General features: G+C 36.4%; 1 protein-coding gene across 7 annotated transcripts in view; it reads left to right on the forward strand.

Moving 5' to 3' along the window:
- Positions 1 to 18,603, forward strand: part of CNOT4 (CCR4-NOT transcription complex subunit 4) — a 149,481-nt gene that overhangs the window by 76,453 nt on the left and 54,425 nt on the right. For 4 of the 7 annotated variants that reach the window (XM_007177109.2, XM_007177107.2, XM_057549750.1 and 1 more), the window contains 5 exons: positions 6,644 to 6,841; positions 13,823 to 13,909; positions 14,681 to 14,782; positions 15,523 to 15,648; positions 18,390 to 18,523. In XM_007177109.2, coding sequence (XP_007177171.2) covers positions 6,644 to 6,841; positions 13,823 to 13,909; positions 14,681 to 14,782; positions 15,523 to 15,648; positions 18,390 to 18,523 — 647 coding nt within the window. The remainder of the gene's footprint in view (positions 1 to 6,643; positions 6,842 to 13,822; positions 13,910 to 14,680; positions 14,783 to 15,522; positions 15,649 to 18,389; positions 18,524 to 18,603) is intronic. The other 3 variants (XM_057549749.1, XM_057549751.1, XM_007177112.2) reach the window with 1 other exon arrangement.

An 18,603-nucleotide genomic window follows, 5' to 3' on the forward strand; every position in this document is an offset into this window, starting at 1 on the left:
ATTAGGATGGAAGGTTGGAAAGTGGGCTTGGAATGTATGGTTAGGCTGGCTGAAAGAAATCTGAATCTTCAATTTGCATAATGTAATAATATTTAATACTGAAAAATCAGGAAGTAGCAATACAAGCATGTTATTTAATGATGTGATAGTAAATGACAGAAGAATCATCTAAAAGAATAGATTATTTTTAGGGAGAGGCAACTGTTGAGGGGGAGGAAAGATATGGGGGACTGCTCTTTTTCCTAATAAACCTTGTAGAACTGTTTGACTAGGAACACATATAAGAAAATTATCAGGGAAACTAGGGGAAAAAAGATAGAGTGGGCAAATGGAAATCATAGGAAAGAAAGTATAATAGTACTGATATTAGTTAGTCATAATCAAATTCAAGATCAAACACATTTAAAAAAGATAAAGAGGATATTTTTCTTACTGATGAAAGGTCCCCTAAAGTCACGAAACTTTTATTTACTTGACAGAGCTAAGAAGTATATTGAGCTGATGTAAATACCAGGAGAAACTGCACCCACGTGCATAATGGAGAGACTTCTAATTTCTGTATTTTAGAAATATATGAAGTACACAATAAAAAGGAAATGGAAAATTTGATTAACACAATTAGCAAGCCTGTGTGTGTTTGTGCATGCACACAAGTCTGTACAAATAAATTTGTACAAAAGTTTAAAATACAGGTATAGTGGGCACAGAGATTGACTGTTAGGCCACAATGGATATATTAATCAGTTCCAGAAAGTAGAACTCACTTGTGTATTTCTATTTATTCCTCTTGGTGTTTGTAGGGCTTCTTGAATCTGTGGATTTGGTGAGTTTCATTAGTTCTGGAAAAAATTAAGCTGTTATCTCTTTAGCTGTTGCATTTATTCTCTTTCCTCTCTTTCTGAGACTCTGATTAAATATTTTCCAGATCTTTTCACTATCTGCCATGTCTTTTAATCTCTTTTCTGTTTCTTTCTTTTTCTTCCTTTCATGCATTAATGGATGATCTCTTCTGATCAATCAGAATTTTTTTTTTTAGGTCTAGTCTACTGAGTTTTTAAATTTTGCCATTGTGTTTTCCATTTCTAGAAGTAACGTTTGTTCTTTTTTGATACTTGATTTTTTAAAAAGCTTTTTATACCATGCAGATATTTTCAAGTTTGTCATATATTTGTTTAGACAGATTAGAATTATTGTTTTAAAATCTGTGCAATAATTCGAGAAGCTGAAGTCTTGTGAGGGATGTTTCTGTTGGTTGTCATTCATGTTGTTTTATTTCCTTATGTGATTTGTTGTCTGTATCTGCTTCGTGGTTGTCATTGAATTATTTGTAGGGTTCTCCAAGGCCCAAGATGAATTTGCCCTCCTATAGAGAGGCTTTGATTTGGCTTCTGCTGGATCCTGTAAACATTGCCATTAAGGATGCCTTAAGTGTAAAAGTCTTCGCTCTGGCCAACCATAAAGGTCTTTTGTTCTCCTGGGTGCACATCTTCCCTGGGGTTGGTTTCAACTTCTCTAGGATGGTTTTCTTCTACACCCTTTTCCTTTTTTCTTATCTTGTACTGACCTCTGTGTAGTTTGTACTTACCCTGAGACAAAATGAGTTCTTTGGGGGTGGGCTGGGTCTCAGCTTAACGTGGGAGTGATCTCCCCCAAAATTCTTCACCTTGATTTGGCCTTGGACTTTTAATGCTGTCCCTCTTCCCCCATTTGTTCCTCTCTCCCATTTGTTGTTACTCAGACTTTCCACTTATCTCTCTGGGTTTTGACTTTTATCCAAAAATTGTCTTGGGACTTCCCCACTGCAGATCATTATTGTTTTTAAGATGTTGGTTAGAAAAAAGTTTTATACAGTATTTTTCATTGTCTTTAGCAAGAGGAAGATATAAAGCTGTAAATGCATTAATTAGGAAATGAAGAACAAAAATAGATGAACTTATTTCCAGGTTAAAAAACCAGAAAAAGAATAAACATTGTGACAGTGGAAAGTAGGGATTAAGTAGAATTTAGTGAAATAGGAAAAAAGCAATATTTCAGTAAAGGTTAGAGCTGGTTCTTTGAAACAACGAATAAAATAAAGTCTTGGTAAGTCTGATCAGAAAATAAAACAGAAGACACATGTAAATACACATGTAAATTAGGAATAAAAGTGGAAACATAACTACACATATGAAAGGAATTAAATGATTACATTAGAGACTATAAACCATCTTAATTAGTAGTTTGGCAATTTGTTGACAAATTAACACAATTAGAAATATTTTACACATTAAAAATGCTTCTCCACAGGTGTCCTATTTAACACTAGTTTGTAACATGCAGTAGTACCTTTAAAGAAAAATTTTTTACTTGTAATTTTTATTTGATCATATATTCCTAGAAAATTAGGCTTAACCTATCTGTTTCAGTCAAAAAGTAGACCAGATATATTTTTCTTTATATTCATTTTTCGTACTATTACTAGCTTTGTGGGTCACGGTCTCTTTCTGCAGCTATTCAAATTATGTGTTTTCATCTCCCATCTTTAATCTACCTCCCTTCCTCATCTTGCTGTATTAGCTTATTAATTTTCTATTATTGGATTTGTAGAGTAGGTTTTTATGGTGGTATGTGTGTGGAGGAGGAACCATCATGGAATTCATGGTAAACTAATTTGTTCTCCTGTGTTGGTATCTTTCTGTATTGGTATGTGTAATGTATCACTATGTAGCAGTTATATTCCAATAAAGTTGACTTAAAGTTGACTTTGAAGTCTTATGGAAGTATATTTCCATAGGAAAAACTTGGAATAACATAGAAGAAGATTGGGGTAACCAGTGTTATATACTCAACATGGTGGTGCATCAGTAATATACTGGATGAGAATTGATACTGCAACCCGATTTTTGGTAATTGTCATTCTCCATTTTTTTTTTTGAGTGTGTGTATGCATTTTTATTTTTTTGGCATTTATATTACTTTGCATCATCTTTTATCAGGATTTTACAGTGTCAGAGATTGTTAGCAAAGAAAAAAACCGGAGTGCTTGTCAAATCCTTCATGTTTTCAGAAGAGTTAAAAGTTACATCAGTGTTTTTCAGACTATCTCTGATGCAGAACCAGATTTTTTGTATCCCCCCCCCCCCCCCGCCGCCCCACCACAGTCTGTTGGTGTTTGATACAGGGTCCTATTAAGCACGCCTAGTACCCAGCTTGTGTCATGTGATTTACGACCTAAGTTCGATAACAACCACACAGATAACTACCTTATTCTTCAGAGCCCACTGATGATGTACTTGAATGTTGTGGCAATGTTAAGTTGCTATAAAAGTTTCCAAATGCTTTTTCTCAATTTTTATACTTCTCTTATCATGGACTGGTAAGATTCAGTGCATGGATTAGACTTTGAAATGGAACTAGGAACAATCTATATGCTTGATGCACTCAGGGAGTAGACTATCACCACTATAGATGTTAGTGAAGGGCAACAGCTTTCAAATAAACTTAATGATAAACGCTCCGAAAGGAGCTACCCAGAAATCCTGTGGTAGAAAATAGCTTTTCCATTTGCAAATGAAAATTTTAAATGATCTTGTGGAAAGATATTTTAATTGGTTTGTATGTAGTTCATTTTTATACTTGTGCCCATATAGCTTTGAATAGTTTCATGGGATTAAAATCATCCAGGCAGATAGATTAAGATTTGAAAGGAGATATTATAGGTACAGAAGGGTGAGTGGAGAGAGAGAAAAAATTTAAATTGGGAAGATTACATCATTGATTGAAGAATTGAATTTATTGTAATAGATCCTTAACCATTTGGTTCCTCAAATTAAAATGTAAGAACACTTTGAAATAAGTTTTTTTTTTTAAAGATGGTAGCCAATTCTTTTTATTTATTTATTTATTTATTTATTTATTTATTTATTTATTTTTGGCTGTGTTGGGTCTTTGTTGCTGCGCGCGGGCTTTCTCTAGTTGTGGTGAGCGGGGGCTACTCTTCGTTGTGGTGCGTGGCCTTCTCATTGCGGTGGCTTCTCTTGTTGCGGAGCACGGGCTCTAGGCATGTAGGCTTCAGTAGTTGTGGCACATGGGCTCAGTAGTTGTGGCTCACGGGCTCTAGAGCACAGGCTCAGCAGTTGTGGCGCACGGGCTTAGTTGCTCCGCGGCATGTGGGATCTTCCCGGACCAGGGCTCGAACCCGTGTCCCCTGCATTGGCAGGCGGATTCCTTACCACTGCACCACCAGGGAAGCCCGACATAAGTTTTTTTTAAAAAAGAAAATTAGTAGTGCTAAATTTCCGCTTCTAGCTAGTAGCTTGGTATTAAGGTGGCAAATATTTATTGAACCCCTAAAATGTGTGACATAAACTTTGTATTTGATCCTGGAGAAAGCCCTCATGTCATGCAAAAGTCAGGGAAATTACTGAGTCCGCTGTTTTCTGTGCCTCCCACTCACTAGTAAGTTGGAGTATGCCAAATAGATTCAAATTTTTAAATGCGGGAATTGAATGGTATGGACGCTTACATCCTGCAGGACCACTAAGAGTTATGCCTGAATATTTAAGAACAGGATTTTTGGAGACTTTATGTTATTACTAGTAGACGTTGAGGAACATAAAAGGAAATCTCGCTTTCTTAATTGCCTTCAGCATTAATCAAAGTGTGCTCACAAATTGGAGGGTGTTTGTTTTTTTAATTAATTTTTAAAAATTTATGTATGAAAAGATGAAAGTAACTTTATGTTAAAGGCATGCAAGTTTTCATGCTTGTGGATACTCCCTCCTCTCTTCCTCATTCCCACTTTTTTCTTCTTTTTTAAAAAAATAAATTTATTTATTTATATTTTATTTTTGGCTGCGTTGGGTCTTCGTTGCTGCACGCAGTCTTCCTCTAGTTGCGGTGCGCGGACTTCTCATTGCGGTGACTTCTCTTGCTGTGGAGCACGGGCTCTAGGCACGCGGCTTCAGTAGTTGTGGCACGCGGGCTCAGTAGTTATGGCTCGCGGGCTATAGAGCGCAGGCTCAGTAATGTGGTGCACGGGCTTAGTTGCTCCGCAGCATCTGGGATCTCTCCGGACCAGGGCTCGAACCCCTGTCTCCTGCATTGGCAGGCGGATTCTTAACCGCTGCGCTACTATGGAAGTCCCCTACTTTTTTTCTTGACAGCAGCATTTCTGTTAATCCCCACTTCTGATATTCTGATAGGCACAGTTTCCCATTTCTGGGATCTCTTCACATTCAGCTTTTAGATATTATTATTTAGTGTGTTCCATCTTCCATTTATTATTAACTGTTTTTTGTAGTAGTACAGTTGTCCCTTGGTATCTGCACGGGATCGTTTCCAGGAACACCACACCCCACCCCCGCAGATACCAAAGTCCGTGGATGCTCAGGTCCCTTATATAAAACAGTGTAGTATTTGGGTATAACTTACGCACATCCTCCCATATACTTTAAATCATCTCTAGGTTACATATAATATCTAACACAATGTAAATACTATATAAATAGTTGTAAATACAATGTAAATGCTATGTAAACAGTTGCTGGGTGCATGGCAAATTCAAGTTTTGGTTTTTTGGAACTTTCTGGAATCTTTTACCCCCAAATATTTTCAGTCCATGGTTGGTTGAATCTGAGGATGTAGAACCTGCAGATATGGAGGGTTAGCTGTTATAATAACTGACTTATTGAATGCTTCTGTGCAGAACACAATTTTAATTACTTTATAAGTGTGTTGTCTTTCTTAATTCTCACAGAAACCCTCTGAATAAAGTACTCTGATTCCCATTTTACAGAATAGAAGACTGAGGCAGACAGATTACATAACTTTGCCAAGGTCTCTTGGTAAAGAATGATCCAAGATTCAAAGCCAGACAGTGTGAGTCCACAGCTCTTATTCAGGCCATCAGTAGTCTTGGCATTAGCAGTAGGAATGAAAACAAAATTATAATGATGAGAGAGGAAACCATTGTAAGAGTGTAATTACTAGTATTTGTTGAGGGATTACTTTGTGCCAGTTGCACATAGTAATTGCTTTATGAGTGTTATTTTTACACCAGCCTTTAAGATTATTTTCATTTTACTTATGAGGATATGGAGGTGTAGAGTTTAATTGACTTGCCTAAGACCACGTGGATAATAAGTGTTGAAGCTAAGTTCAAACTCCTGGGCCAGAGGATCTATGTATTGCTGTTTATTTGCCCATCTGTGTCCTTAGACTGGGAATGTATTAAAGAATAAGTACTTCATTAATCTCCAAGTACATAGTAAGTTTTCATTAAATATTGTTGATTGTAATACATAAACCCATATTTAGATGAGAGAACTTATACTCTTTGCCTCTTACACAGTACCTTAGAAGCCTAATTTTCCTGTAAACTGTGTGCTAGGCATTGTAGGGAATACCAAGATTGTTGTTTTAAATTTTAGAACCTTTGGTGATGTTTCAAGTTTCAGCACAAAAAGTGGTTTAAATAGTATTTTAAAACAATTCTATATAACATTTAACTTTTATTAAATAAAAACTGAAAAGATTCAGAAAAAGGGAGTTGTAACAAAGGGAGATGTGATGTGCATACACATCATCCAGAATTTGATAATTGTTATTCGTACAGTTTTCTGTTTATTTAATGCTAACTTCTATATTTGTTTTATGCCTACAGCCATATCCAGAAGACCCAGCAGTTTATAAACCACTCTCCCAGGAAGAACTGCAAAGGATAAAGAATGAGAAAAAACAGAAACAAAATGAGAGAAAACAGAAAATATCAGAAAATCGCAAACATTTGGCTAGTGTACGTGTTGTACAAAAAAACCTCGTCTTTGTTGTAGGTCTGTCTCAGCGCCTAGCAGACCCAGAGGTAAGTCTTCTCTTTTCTTTCTCAACTTGGCCTTTTTTCTTTTTGTTTATTTGGAAATAATAGCTGACCCTGCCCAACTGCAGGATTTACCTGCAAATATTAAAACTTAGGAGAAAATGGGAAATATTTTTTTAATAATCACTAAGAAACCAATGACCAGTTGTGATCTTAGGCAAGTGTATTAATCTTTCTTGGCTCATTTTCTTCAGTTGTAAAACTAGGCAGTTGAACTAGATCTCTGAAGTCCCCTTTAGTGCTAATAACCTGTGAAAGTTGGATAATGGTTCTATTTTGCTCTTAAGGCTAATGTGACATGACTACTCTGTTTGTTTCCTCTTTTCTGTAGCTATATTAAAGACCAACAGTGGAGATGCAGTTTCATGAACCCACCAAAGATCCGTATTTTTTTTTTTTTTAAATCGTGCTCAAGTAGTGAACCTCGGTTATAGAACAGTGATAGAACTGTTGCTATACTGTATCATCATTCTTTACTCATTCATTTTAAGCCAGTTTTGGAGAAAGAGGGAGAATTTGATGAAGGGAAACTATGGACCAGGTTCTTTGTCATTCGTTTGGAGGCAGGGGAGGTCTTAACCCTTTTGTTTATTACTTAACTCTTTTCTCTCCTTCCTCCACCAGCCTTATTAGAATAATGTTGAACTCATAACTTTCCTTGATGCCCATGGATGCACATCTGCTAACTTTTAGTTTCTGATATACCAGGAGGTGCTGACTAGATTGTTGGGAAGGCAGAGAGAAAGTGATTGGCAGCCAGAATGTTGGAGAGAGCCGAATTTGGGGGATCTGTCAAAAGTACTCCTTGAGAAGGGTTTGAAGTAATGCTCATGATGGTCGCAATCAGTGGGAGGATTATAGTGAATATGATTAGGGAGGTGGGAATCTTTGAACTTGGCTAAGTGGGCTAAAGGCCCCAGAAGGAGGAAATTTAAGGTGTCTATACATTGATTTTGTACAAGTCAGTTTAGAGACAATAAAAAATATTTATTGCTGATAAGTTTACTATGTATTGAGGCTGTGAAGGGCTTCATGATCAGTAGAGGAGAAAAATCAGGGTGACCTTACTAAGAAGGCTTTATCATTGGTAATAAATGTGGAGGCAGCTCAAGAATTACTAGGACCTAGGTCCAGGGATGCTGGCATTAGTGGGCTACATGATCTTCCGGAAATGTTCTTTCCAAAGTCAGAGGGTTCATACTGGAGAAGACTTCTTTAATAAGAGATGATAAGGAGAGAGCTCATTTTAGGCCTATGACTAACCTCAGCAGCCAATTCTCCCTTTTTCCTAAATCTAGTACTTAACTCCCCAGACAGGCAGAATCCCACTTCACCCTTGAACACTGCCACAACTTTGTCCCAACGCTTCTGTCTCCCTCTTTCAACACTACTTTTTTTTCCAACCAGAGAGCATTTCTTGCCTCTGCAAGTTTTTTATTTACCTACCTCTGTTTATTCCTACTAAGTTTTTTTTTTTTGCTGCACCATGCAGCTTGTGGGATCTCAGCTCCTTGACCAGGGACTGAACCTGGGCCACGGCAGTGAAAGCGCGGAATCCTAACCACTAGGTGACCAGGGAATTTCCTGCTACTCCAGTAAATTAATGGAACTTTTATTTTGATTTTATAACTCTTGGATATGGATGTACTTGATTTTCTTAATACAAAATCCAGTCACTTGTGGTACTGGAGGCATACAGAGCACCACCCAAAGGCTGGATAAAATTAAGCCATAGTCTCAGTCTGATGTTTGGATTATAGGTCCTACCTCTTCTTTAGAATCTATGGTTTGTTTTTACTTATGTACAGAGATTTCTTATTTTCATTTCAAATAACATGATGTTAGTAAGATTAATCTGAAGAACTATTACACAGAAAGAAATTAATCTAGGGGGTGACTAGTGAGAACATTTTATCATGAGTCTAAATATACTTAAAAATCACTGTCCTGGTTTTATACTTTTGAAATCATTGTTGCTTGGTGAGAGGACAGTGAATTTTCTTAAACATTAGTTTCTCTCTCTTATTTCTCCTGAAAGCCTAGGAAGACCAGAGATGAGTGTTTTAGTTATTAAATCCTACTACTTCTAAATATTATCTTTAAAATTTTTCTTAATGTAACTGTCTAACCCTTTCAGATTGGAAAACTTAAAGTCAGCTTCATTAGAAAACTTGAAGTTTCAAATTGTTAGGGTAACTTTCGAGGCAAAGAAGATCCCTGTGATTTACTTATTTTTGGATGATGACAGTTTGATATTTGACTGAATTCTGATTAGCAAAACAGGACCATTTAGGAAAATTTAAAGCTTGTTTTGAAAATAATTTTTGTACATCTGAAAACTTCATACCAAGACTGATAGTCAAATGTATTCATTTATCGCTCAATAGAAAAAAAAAAAACTATCTTAGAAGATATGGTAATTAGAGGTAATGATTAGAGGTAATCATCTCCTAAATCCTAAAAATTTATATTGTCAGAACCTAATTCATTCATTCTGTAAATTAACTCTTGAATACTTACAATCTGTTAGGTACTTTGATGTTGGAGATGAAGTGGTTTAGCAAGCAGACAGTCTCTACCCGTACAAGCTTACAGACAGTGGAGAAGACAGAATTAAGTACTTGTAAGCATGCCGAGCATTTATAAACAGGGAAAGTACAGGGCTTTTTGAGAACATGTAACAGTGGGGAATTTAGCTAGTACAGAGATCCACAAAAAGCCTCCCTGAGGAAAGGATGATTAAAAATGATTAGGGATTAGCTGGGCAGCGAATAAGGAAAAGGATGTTTCAGGTTCGTGACTGCGTGAAAGAGCAGCTTCTTTGAGGAACTGAAAGACTTTAAAGACACAACCATTTCATTTTACAAACGGGAAACCGAGGCACAGGGAAGTTGAGTGACTTGCCTAGGATCACTCAGCTATTTCATAGCAGAGCCAGGGCTAGAAACCACCCCCATCCTCCCCACCTCCCTGGTCTTAGAGCTCCTATTCCAATGTATTTTACACCAGTGAATGGTATGTTGTTCCTCCATCCGTCCATTTATCCATCCATCCTTCCATCTGCTTACCACATTTTTTATTTTCTCTGTGGTGTTCATGAACACTTGACTGTATTCCCAAAGAATATATAGGAAGACATTTTACACATGAGTTATGCCATTGGGAATTTATAATCCTATCATGTGGCCTTTTATATGGTAGTTAGTACTAAAGTTGTCTCACTGTGAAGTAAATATAGGACATTAAATATATGGGTAATGTGGTGATATGCAAGGTGTTCTGCCTACTACCCATACTCTTTACCTTTTTTATTTACTAGAGTATTGTTTTGCTCGTTGACTTATGTTCAGACAGAATCTGTAATGTGCAACTTAATATAGAACGTCTACATTATTTAAATTTCCCTTGCCTGGGCAAACCATTTCTTTTTTTTTTTTTTTTTTTAATTAATTTATTTGTTTTTGGCTGTGTTGGGTTTTTGCCTCTGGGCGAGGGCCCTCTCTAGTTGTGGCAAGCGGGGGCCACTCTTCATCGCGGTGCGCGGGCCTCTCACTGTCGCGGCCTCCCCCGCTGCGGAGCACAGGCTCCAAACGCGCAGGTTCAGTCATTGTGGCCCACGGGCCCAGTTGCTCCGCGGCACGCGGGATCCTCCCAGACCAGGGCTCGAACCCGTGTCCCCTGCATTGGCAGGCAGATTCCCAACCACTGCGCCACCAGGGAAGCCCATGGGCAAACCATTTCTTATCAGCCATAGGCCACTGGCCATAGGCCATTTTCTAATACATTAAGGCCCACCAGTGTTTTATATCCATGTTATTCTTTTCTTTTTTAAGATTTAGATCTGTATTTATTTATTTATTTGGCTGTGTTGGGTCTTAGTTGCAGCGTGTGGGCTTAGTTGCCCTGCAGCATGTGGGATCTTAGTTCCCTGACCAGGGATCGAACCCGTGTCCCCTGCATTGGAAGGCGGATTCTTAACCACTGGACCACAGGGGAAGTCCCCCATGTTACTCTTTTTGTTCAATACTAAGACAGTTTAATTTTTCAATAAGCATTTATTGAGTACCTACAGTGTGCCAGGCATTGTGTAAGACATTGAACATAAACCAATAAAAAGGTAGTCCCTGTTTATTTATAAAAGCAACAGTACACTATGAGGAGTGTTGTGTGCTGTGGAGGCACAAGAGATGGTACCTGACCTTGGGGGGAAGATGTGTACTCTCCTGCTATCTCTGGGGTAAAGTGTTTCAGGCACAGGAATTATACAAATGCTTCTGGATGAGAAAGAGCTCAGTCTGCAAATGATTTGTTTGGCTGGAAAATTAGAGTGAAATGGTGAGAGAGGAGGCTGACAAGGTAAGTGGTAAGGGATAATGAAGGGCTTTTAAAACATGCTAACGAGTTTGTACTTTATCTTAAAGGCAATGGGAAGCTATTAACTATTCTTAAGAACAGGATGACATGGCTAGATTTGTGCTTTGAAAATAGTATTCTGGCTGCTCAGTGTAATTATGTACAAATCTTATGTTGTTATAAAGGTGTTACTCAAATACTGGCCAGAATTTATTTCCATAAGCCAGCTTTTAACCTTTTCAGACCCAGTACCCACTTTTTTTTAAACTAATATTTTATAACACCCTTTAAGTTTCATGCAATGCCTTCTTGATAATATAATCTGTCTGTGTAGATACATAATTTGAAAAAAGTGAAGGAGAAATTAGAAATTATAAAAAGACTGTTTCTGCATGTAAATACTTGGGTACCTCTGCACTAGAACCTTGCTACTCAAGGTGTGGCCGCTGGGCTGGTAGCATTAGTATCACCTGGGAGCTTAATTATGCGGACCCTCAGGGTCTGAAATATGTATTTTAACTAGATTCTCAAATGACTTGTATGCGTATATAAGTTTGTAAAGTACTTTTTTTCCAGTATGTTATAAAATAGGTGTTTGCATCTGTTTGTAGAATCACTGTGAATATGACAACTACAAAGGCAGATTGTTACAGGTGTATGTATTGGCAACTCAGGTACCATGAAGTGCCAATGATGTGATTTTTCTGAAGCAATTCTTAGTAAAATTTCAAACAAAGCACTTGTGGTTGTCCCTTAATTACACAGTATTTGCTTTTAAATTCAACATATGTCAAAACTGGGGAACTACTTTATGTTTATAATTTGTTTCTAGGTTCACTTAATTGTAAACAGGCCTCTCAGCTAGATGAATGTCTTGTAGAACATTCAGAAGTGGTGCAGGACAATTCTTTGTGGTGCAGGGCTAGCCTGAGTGCTGTAAGCTTTCCCAGGCTCCCATCCACTGAACACGAATAGTGTCTCCCAGTTACTTTGACAATCTCCCCTAATAAAAGCTCCCACAGAGTTCCAAAATGTTCCAGCATCCCTTGATGCTGCCTTTATTGAGAACTACTGCCGTAAACTTGGATATGATATGAGCTGCTGATGCAGCACAACTTGTAGTAACCAGCCTGAATCCTTTGAAGCAGGTATTTTGGCTGAGGCCTTTTGCTGAGTTGGTATGCATCAAGCTGGAATATTGAACACAGTTCTGTACTCCACTGGCCAGAAAGCTTTTCAAGATATACTCTTCCCTAACCCTCTATTCTAAGACTTTTTTGTGAACAACCCAAGAGTCATTGCCTTTACCACACTTACCACCATGTCCCTCGGGGGATTTGGGTAGAAGAAAGATTGAAAGCCAATGTAGTCACTTCACCTTCTAATCCATTAAAATTGGCTGTAGAAAACATAAGGCCTAAACCCTATACTTATAAAAACCTAAAATAAAATGAGGTTAAAAAAAATTATATAAATCAAGTTGAAAACTGTTAAGAATTAATGACACCCCAATCACAGACTGTTTCACAAAGCTTTGGTTCTGTCAGATGCAGAACATATTAGCTAAGTTGTAAGTGTGTGAGAATATTATCAAGAGTATAAGAGTATTTGGAAAGGATACTTTGCACACACTTGAACAGATATGTGCATAAAGCTTTCATTGAGAGAGAGCTTGCTATTTGGACAGATTGTAGGAACAGTAGGTCTATAGATGAATTCTAGGAAAAGAGCAAAATTTAATTTTGAGGTAGTTGCAAGTCATGGGAGAGGTTTTTGTATCAGGTTAGCCAAGGTTAAGTAAGTTTTAGAGAAGCTAAGTGAATGCATATAGTGATCACATAGTAAAGGAGATGACACAAGTATGAGGGAAAATGACCACCAAGAAGTATCCAGGTAGTAGAGAAAATATTGTATAAATTTGTTTCCCCAGTTTTCTTTTCATCCATCACCTCACATTTGTTATTTATTAGGAAAAGGAGAGAAAAAAAAAACAGGAGACAGTTGAGAAATGGTGAAATTGACATAAGGAAAATTTATTGACACACAGAGTAATAAATCATAAAGCATAGAAGTTTGAAGAACATTCTGTTACCATATTTGGAATGCGTAACTTATAAACAATGCTTTAATATAATATATAAAATATTATGTACAATAGATTTATGAGTAAAGACTGTCTCTACTGGTGTCTGTTCTTGAGTTTCTGTTTCTGTTTAACACATAATCTTGGTCATTGTTCTGAGAATTACTTTCTTATAATGATAATCTATCAATGAAAATGTGGTTAAGATATTTGATCTGTTTTGTGTTTAAGAATACTGTGAAGCTAAAATCCCTTAGATTATTGGTATAGATATTAGAATGTAATAGATAATACTGAACTTAGTAAGTCTCAGTTTCTATTCAGTGGGTCAATAAAGAATAGCTTTTAGACTTTGTTGATGATTTCCTGTAGGTTAACCACACAAATTGTAATTAGGAAGTAGTCACATTTACTAGAAAACTTTAAAAATTATTTTATTTTCACTGAAGAGGGATGGTGTATGTCCCCATTATAAGGATAAAGTTGATGAAATGGGGACAGTTTATACCTTATTTCTTCTTCTTTTATAGGTTTTAAAACGACCAGAATATTTTGGGAAGTTTGGTAAAATACATAAAGTTGTCATCAATAATAGCACATCATATGCAGGCTCACAGGTAACTAATTATAGGGATTTTTGCCTTTCCTCCCTATGGTCTGGGCTTGACCTGGGCTGCTCAGAAGGAAAACTTGCTTTCTGTGGTTAGAAAGCTTAAGGGTCAAAGATTTAAGCAGTGTAGTGACTTCTGTTGGTGGGGTGGGGGAATTTTTGGTGCTTATTTGACCTTTTCAGGACTTAACAGTGAATTGATAGTAATAAGACGGAAATAGTAAAACAAAGATCTAGTGATGGTCTGAAGGGGAGGGGGAATTGAGTCTATTATCAGGCAGTTAAATTATATAATGATTTCTAATTAATAATGTTTTCAGATATTGTGAACTTAATAGAGCGTCTTTGTTATGCTGGTATTAGCAGATAGAATACTGTTAGAGATTGCATTTATTTGGGGGAGAACATAATTTGAATCTGTCTTCAAATCTTATTTTTTTTTAATCTAACTTTCAAAGTTTGTTTTTTGTAACCTTGACGAGCCTGTCAGATGACTTTTTTAAAAAGTAAATGCCAAGCCAAAGATGATATTTTATTCATATTTATTTTAGTCTACTTAAAATCAGATAAAAGTCATTAAGTATGATTGTCTTAAGATGAGCTAGTATATGGTTTAATCAAAGCTACTACTACTTCTAATCATTGTCATTATTATTAATGAAAGTAGTAGTAAAGGCCTTTAGAATTCCTTAGGCAGGTTGCAAGATAATTTTGTTGTTGTTGTTGTTGTTAAGTTTTTGTTGAATTTGATACTAATAACAGTGGGTTTTCACTTTAGGGTCCAAGCGCCAGTGCTTACGTAACCTATATCCGGTCGGAAGATGCTCTCAGAGCCATACAGTGTGTCAACAATGTGGTGGTAGATGGCAGAACACTTAAGGTAATATGGTCCTCTTGATTTTTTTTTTTTTTTAAAGGGATAACATGTATTAAGTAGAGAAGAGCATAGCTTTTACATATTACATGAAGGGAGTCTAATTTGAAGATTGCTTCTTAGGCATCCATTCCAACCTATGACAGCTAATTTGTTTATAGCTGACCTATGTAGGGTCCTGTTTTACCAGCTAGGAGTAAACACATTCATTATTAGGGGATAATCTTGAAAAATATCCTTATATTTACACATATTTTATTTTGTGAAAATGGATTTATTACTCTCCTTGTCAGAAATAGATAATTGTTCTGATTTGTTGTCCTTAATTATTTGGGCATTGAACAGTTCAGGTTTGCATGAAGGGTCCCACCAAGCAATGCTTTTAAGTAAGTGGAAGAAGGATGGCATAATTAGAAAAAGGAATTTGCCTTATGTGCCTAACCACTTAAAACATGGAACAGATTTTGTCTTTCTACTCTTCTGACCTCTAGGGAAATGATCTGGGTGCTCAAGCTCTGGAAACCATAGGCCGAGATTTTTTTTTTTTAGTTCTTTTAAATGATCATCATCTTTAATAAATCCTGCTAATAATAGTTTAGTTCTCTAGTATTCACAGCCATACTTTGTTTTGTTGTGCCTGTGCCTCATTTTAGGTGAAATGAAAACACTAAATATGGAAATTTTCATTGTGGTGTCAGTTCACATTTTGGGTCTTTTTCCCCCCCGCTTTCCTCCTCTTGCTGCAGGCATCTCTAGGTACAACAAAATACTGCAGTTACTTCTTAAAGAATATGCAGTGTCCAAAGCCTGACTGCATGTACCTACATGAATTGGGGGACGAGGCGGCCAGCTTCACAAAAGAGGAAATGCAGGTAGTAAAGTAATGTGAATTATCAACTTTGCAGAAAAGGAAGTATTTTTCTTTATAAGTTAAAATTACAAAAGCAAAAACTAAGAATTTTCTTTTTCTTTAAACTGGTATTACTTTAAAGTAGCATTTTCCAAATACGTAGTGTTCCATGGAATATCAGTTCTGCAGGATATTGTTACAATAAAAGTGGGTCTGTGGTCCACTGAGTTTGAAAATGCTTGATTAATGAAGATAAATAGATTCCCCCCCACCCCAGCAACACTTCTTAGAGTCTTTAATATACTAATACATATCCCAGAGGGGTATGTAGAACCAGGACTTAATTGACCAAGGAGGGCATTTTGGTAAATGCTACTTTAGGGGGAATGTCAGCAAAATGAAAGCTAAGTGGGATATTGTAAATATGAGGTCCCCCACCCCATCTCTACTCTTCACAGAGCATGCTAGAAAATAATACTCTATTAGATGCTGCTGAAAAGCTAACATTATTTTTATAAAATGATTCTTCCCATGAAAGTATCCAGTGAGTCAGTGTCCTGTAAAGGGTGAATTGAAGGCTTATTTTCCTGTGTTCTTTTTTACATTTCCTGTTCTCCTGTCTCCTTTCAATTTGTAGTATAAACATGCCTTTACAAGTAAAAATGTTGACCATACGGCATATTAAATGAGGATTATGCCAAAGCACAATACTGCACTTCCCTGTTATAGGTGAGGACTTCAGATTGTTGCTGTGGACTTTTGCAGGAATACTTCTCATTTAGAAGGTGGGGGGCATTGATTACTGCCTTTCATTCTCCAAGTCAAACTAGAGACAGTCTAGGAGGGGCTCCTTTCAGAGCAGATTGTTAAATGGAATATTACCTTTTTTGACTTGGAGTTACTACAGATTAAATCCCATTATAATAAATACATTGGGATGTCTTGACAGTATGTATTGTCTTTATGATCTAAAAACAGTGTTAAAGTAAGTTCTCTGTGATATTTAACGGGGATGGATGACTTACTTATTTCTTGCTTATCCAATAAATGCATCTTGATTTTTTTCTTCTTTTGGATGAAGTCTAAGGTTGAACCATTTCATGCTGAATTTTGACTAGTGGGAACTGTGCTTTACCTATGGGTACTATTACAATGAAAATCTCTGTCAAGGAATTTCTAAGCCCCAGTTGATCTCACTTAAGTATTATTGAAGAGTAAAAGGAAATGGATGGACAGTCCCTTAGAATTTATTTGTAATGGGATTTAACCTGTCTCTATGAACTGCCCCTGTTAAATCATTTGAATACCAATTTGAGCTCTTTGTGGCTAACGAAAGCCATAATATCTCCTGAAGTATTGCTTGCATAAAGAATTTTCAGGGCTTTTTATGTTTTAAAGATGTAAAATCCACATCTAAACTGTGTTTTTTCTTAACAATTTAAAATTGATTTCATATTGTTGTCCTGAATTCATCTTGCTCTTCTTTATCTTAGTTTAAAATTACTTTGAAAAGGGGTTTCCTCGTTAAAACACTTGGTCAATGTAGAAAGGAAACTTGAGCAAATTATATCATGGCAAAACCAGATCTTTCCTTGTTACTGCATAACTCAAAATTTAGTACCATATGAAATATTTATAGACCCAGGTGAACAGGCAAGAGCCCTCTCAGAACAGGGAACAATGCATTGTGCAATATATATGATACAGTTGTGCTCAATTAGATGATACTGCCCTTGTTTTTATTGTTTCGTTTTTGCTTTGATCTGTTCTGTTCTGGTTTTGGTTTTCCCATAACATCTATTTAGACCACACTTTTAAAGTAATTAACAACCCTGAAGGTAAGTAAAAAATGTCATTGCAGTCATAATATACATGCAGATAGTAAAAAGTTATTCAGAGTAATTTCATTGTATTGTAATTTATTTTTTGTATGTGCCTAGTTTCCACAGTCAGTCTTTGTCTGATTTATTCCATCACATTTGTGACACTGCTTTCTGATAGACAGCTACCAACTCCAGTAAATACAGAGTTGTCTTTGTTGTATATAGAGCAGGGATTGGCAAACTTTTTATGTAAAGGGCCAGTTAGTAAATGTTTTAGGTTTTCTGGGCATATGATCTCTGCAGCAACTACTCAACTTTGCTGTTGTAGCACGAAAGAGGTCATAGATAACACATGAATGAATGAGCATGAGTGTTGCAGTAAAACTTTATTTATAAAAACAAAGTGGCTGGCTCTAAATTGCCATCCTCTGGTCTAAAGTTTAAAATATATTAATTTTTATGTAAAAACAAATTAATGTGCTAATTAGTGTTAGGATAATGAAAAATATAGTAAAACTCTTCATCTGTGTGTTACTTATCAATCTTCTGAAAAGAGAGACTGATTTTTCAGTGATTTTCAGAAAATTCTGTAATGACCTGTTAGAAGACTTAATTCTTATGTGAAAGATGGGGAAGTAAGTTTAAAAGGGCCCCTCTAGTTTTTCAAACTAGCAAAAATGTTGTCTGTTAATATTCTTTTCTCCACATAAAGTGGTTGATGAAATGCCTTAGGTAATGGAATATGTCTCATGTAGTTTTGTTGCAAGAACTTTCATTGGTCTAGAAGTTCTGTGACATTTTCCTCACAGGTTTCTCTGACGCCATGACAAATCCTTATGTGTTTTATTTAGAATAGGTTTAGTAATTCATAAAGTACATCAGCATTTTATACCAGCCACTTTGTGAGTCCCACTGCAGTTTTAATTTCTTCTTCCACTAGGCGGGTAAACACCAAGAATATGAACAGAAGCTACTTCAAGAATTATATAAATTAAACCCCAATTTTCTTCAACTGTCTACGGGTTCAGTTGATAAGAATAAGAACAAAGTGACACCACTGCAGAGGTATGATACGTAAGTACCGATATTAGTGTAATCAGATACCTTACCTTCATGTCTGTCAATCTTCTCTTTTCATTCTACATCTTTTTCAG

This window comes from Balaenoptera acutorostrata, chromosome 7, assembly GCF_949987535.1.
Source record: "Balaenoptera acutorostrata chromosome 7, mBalAcu1.1, whole genome shotgun sequence".
In the NCBI taxonomy this organism is placed as follows: domain Eukaryota; kingdom Metazoa; phylum Chordata; class Mammalia; order Artiodactyla; family Balaenopteridae; genus Balaenoptera; species Balaenoptera acutorostrata.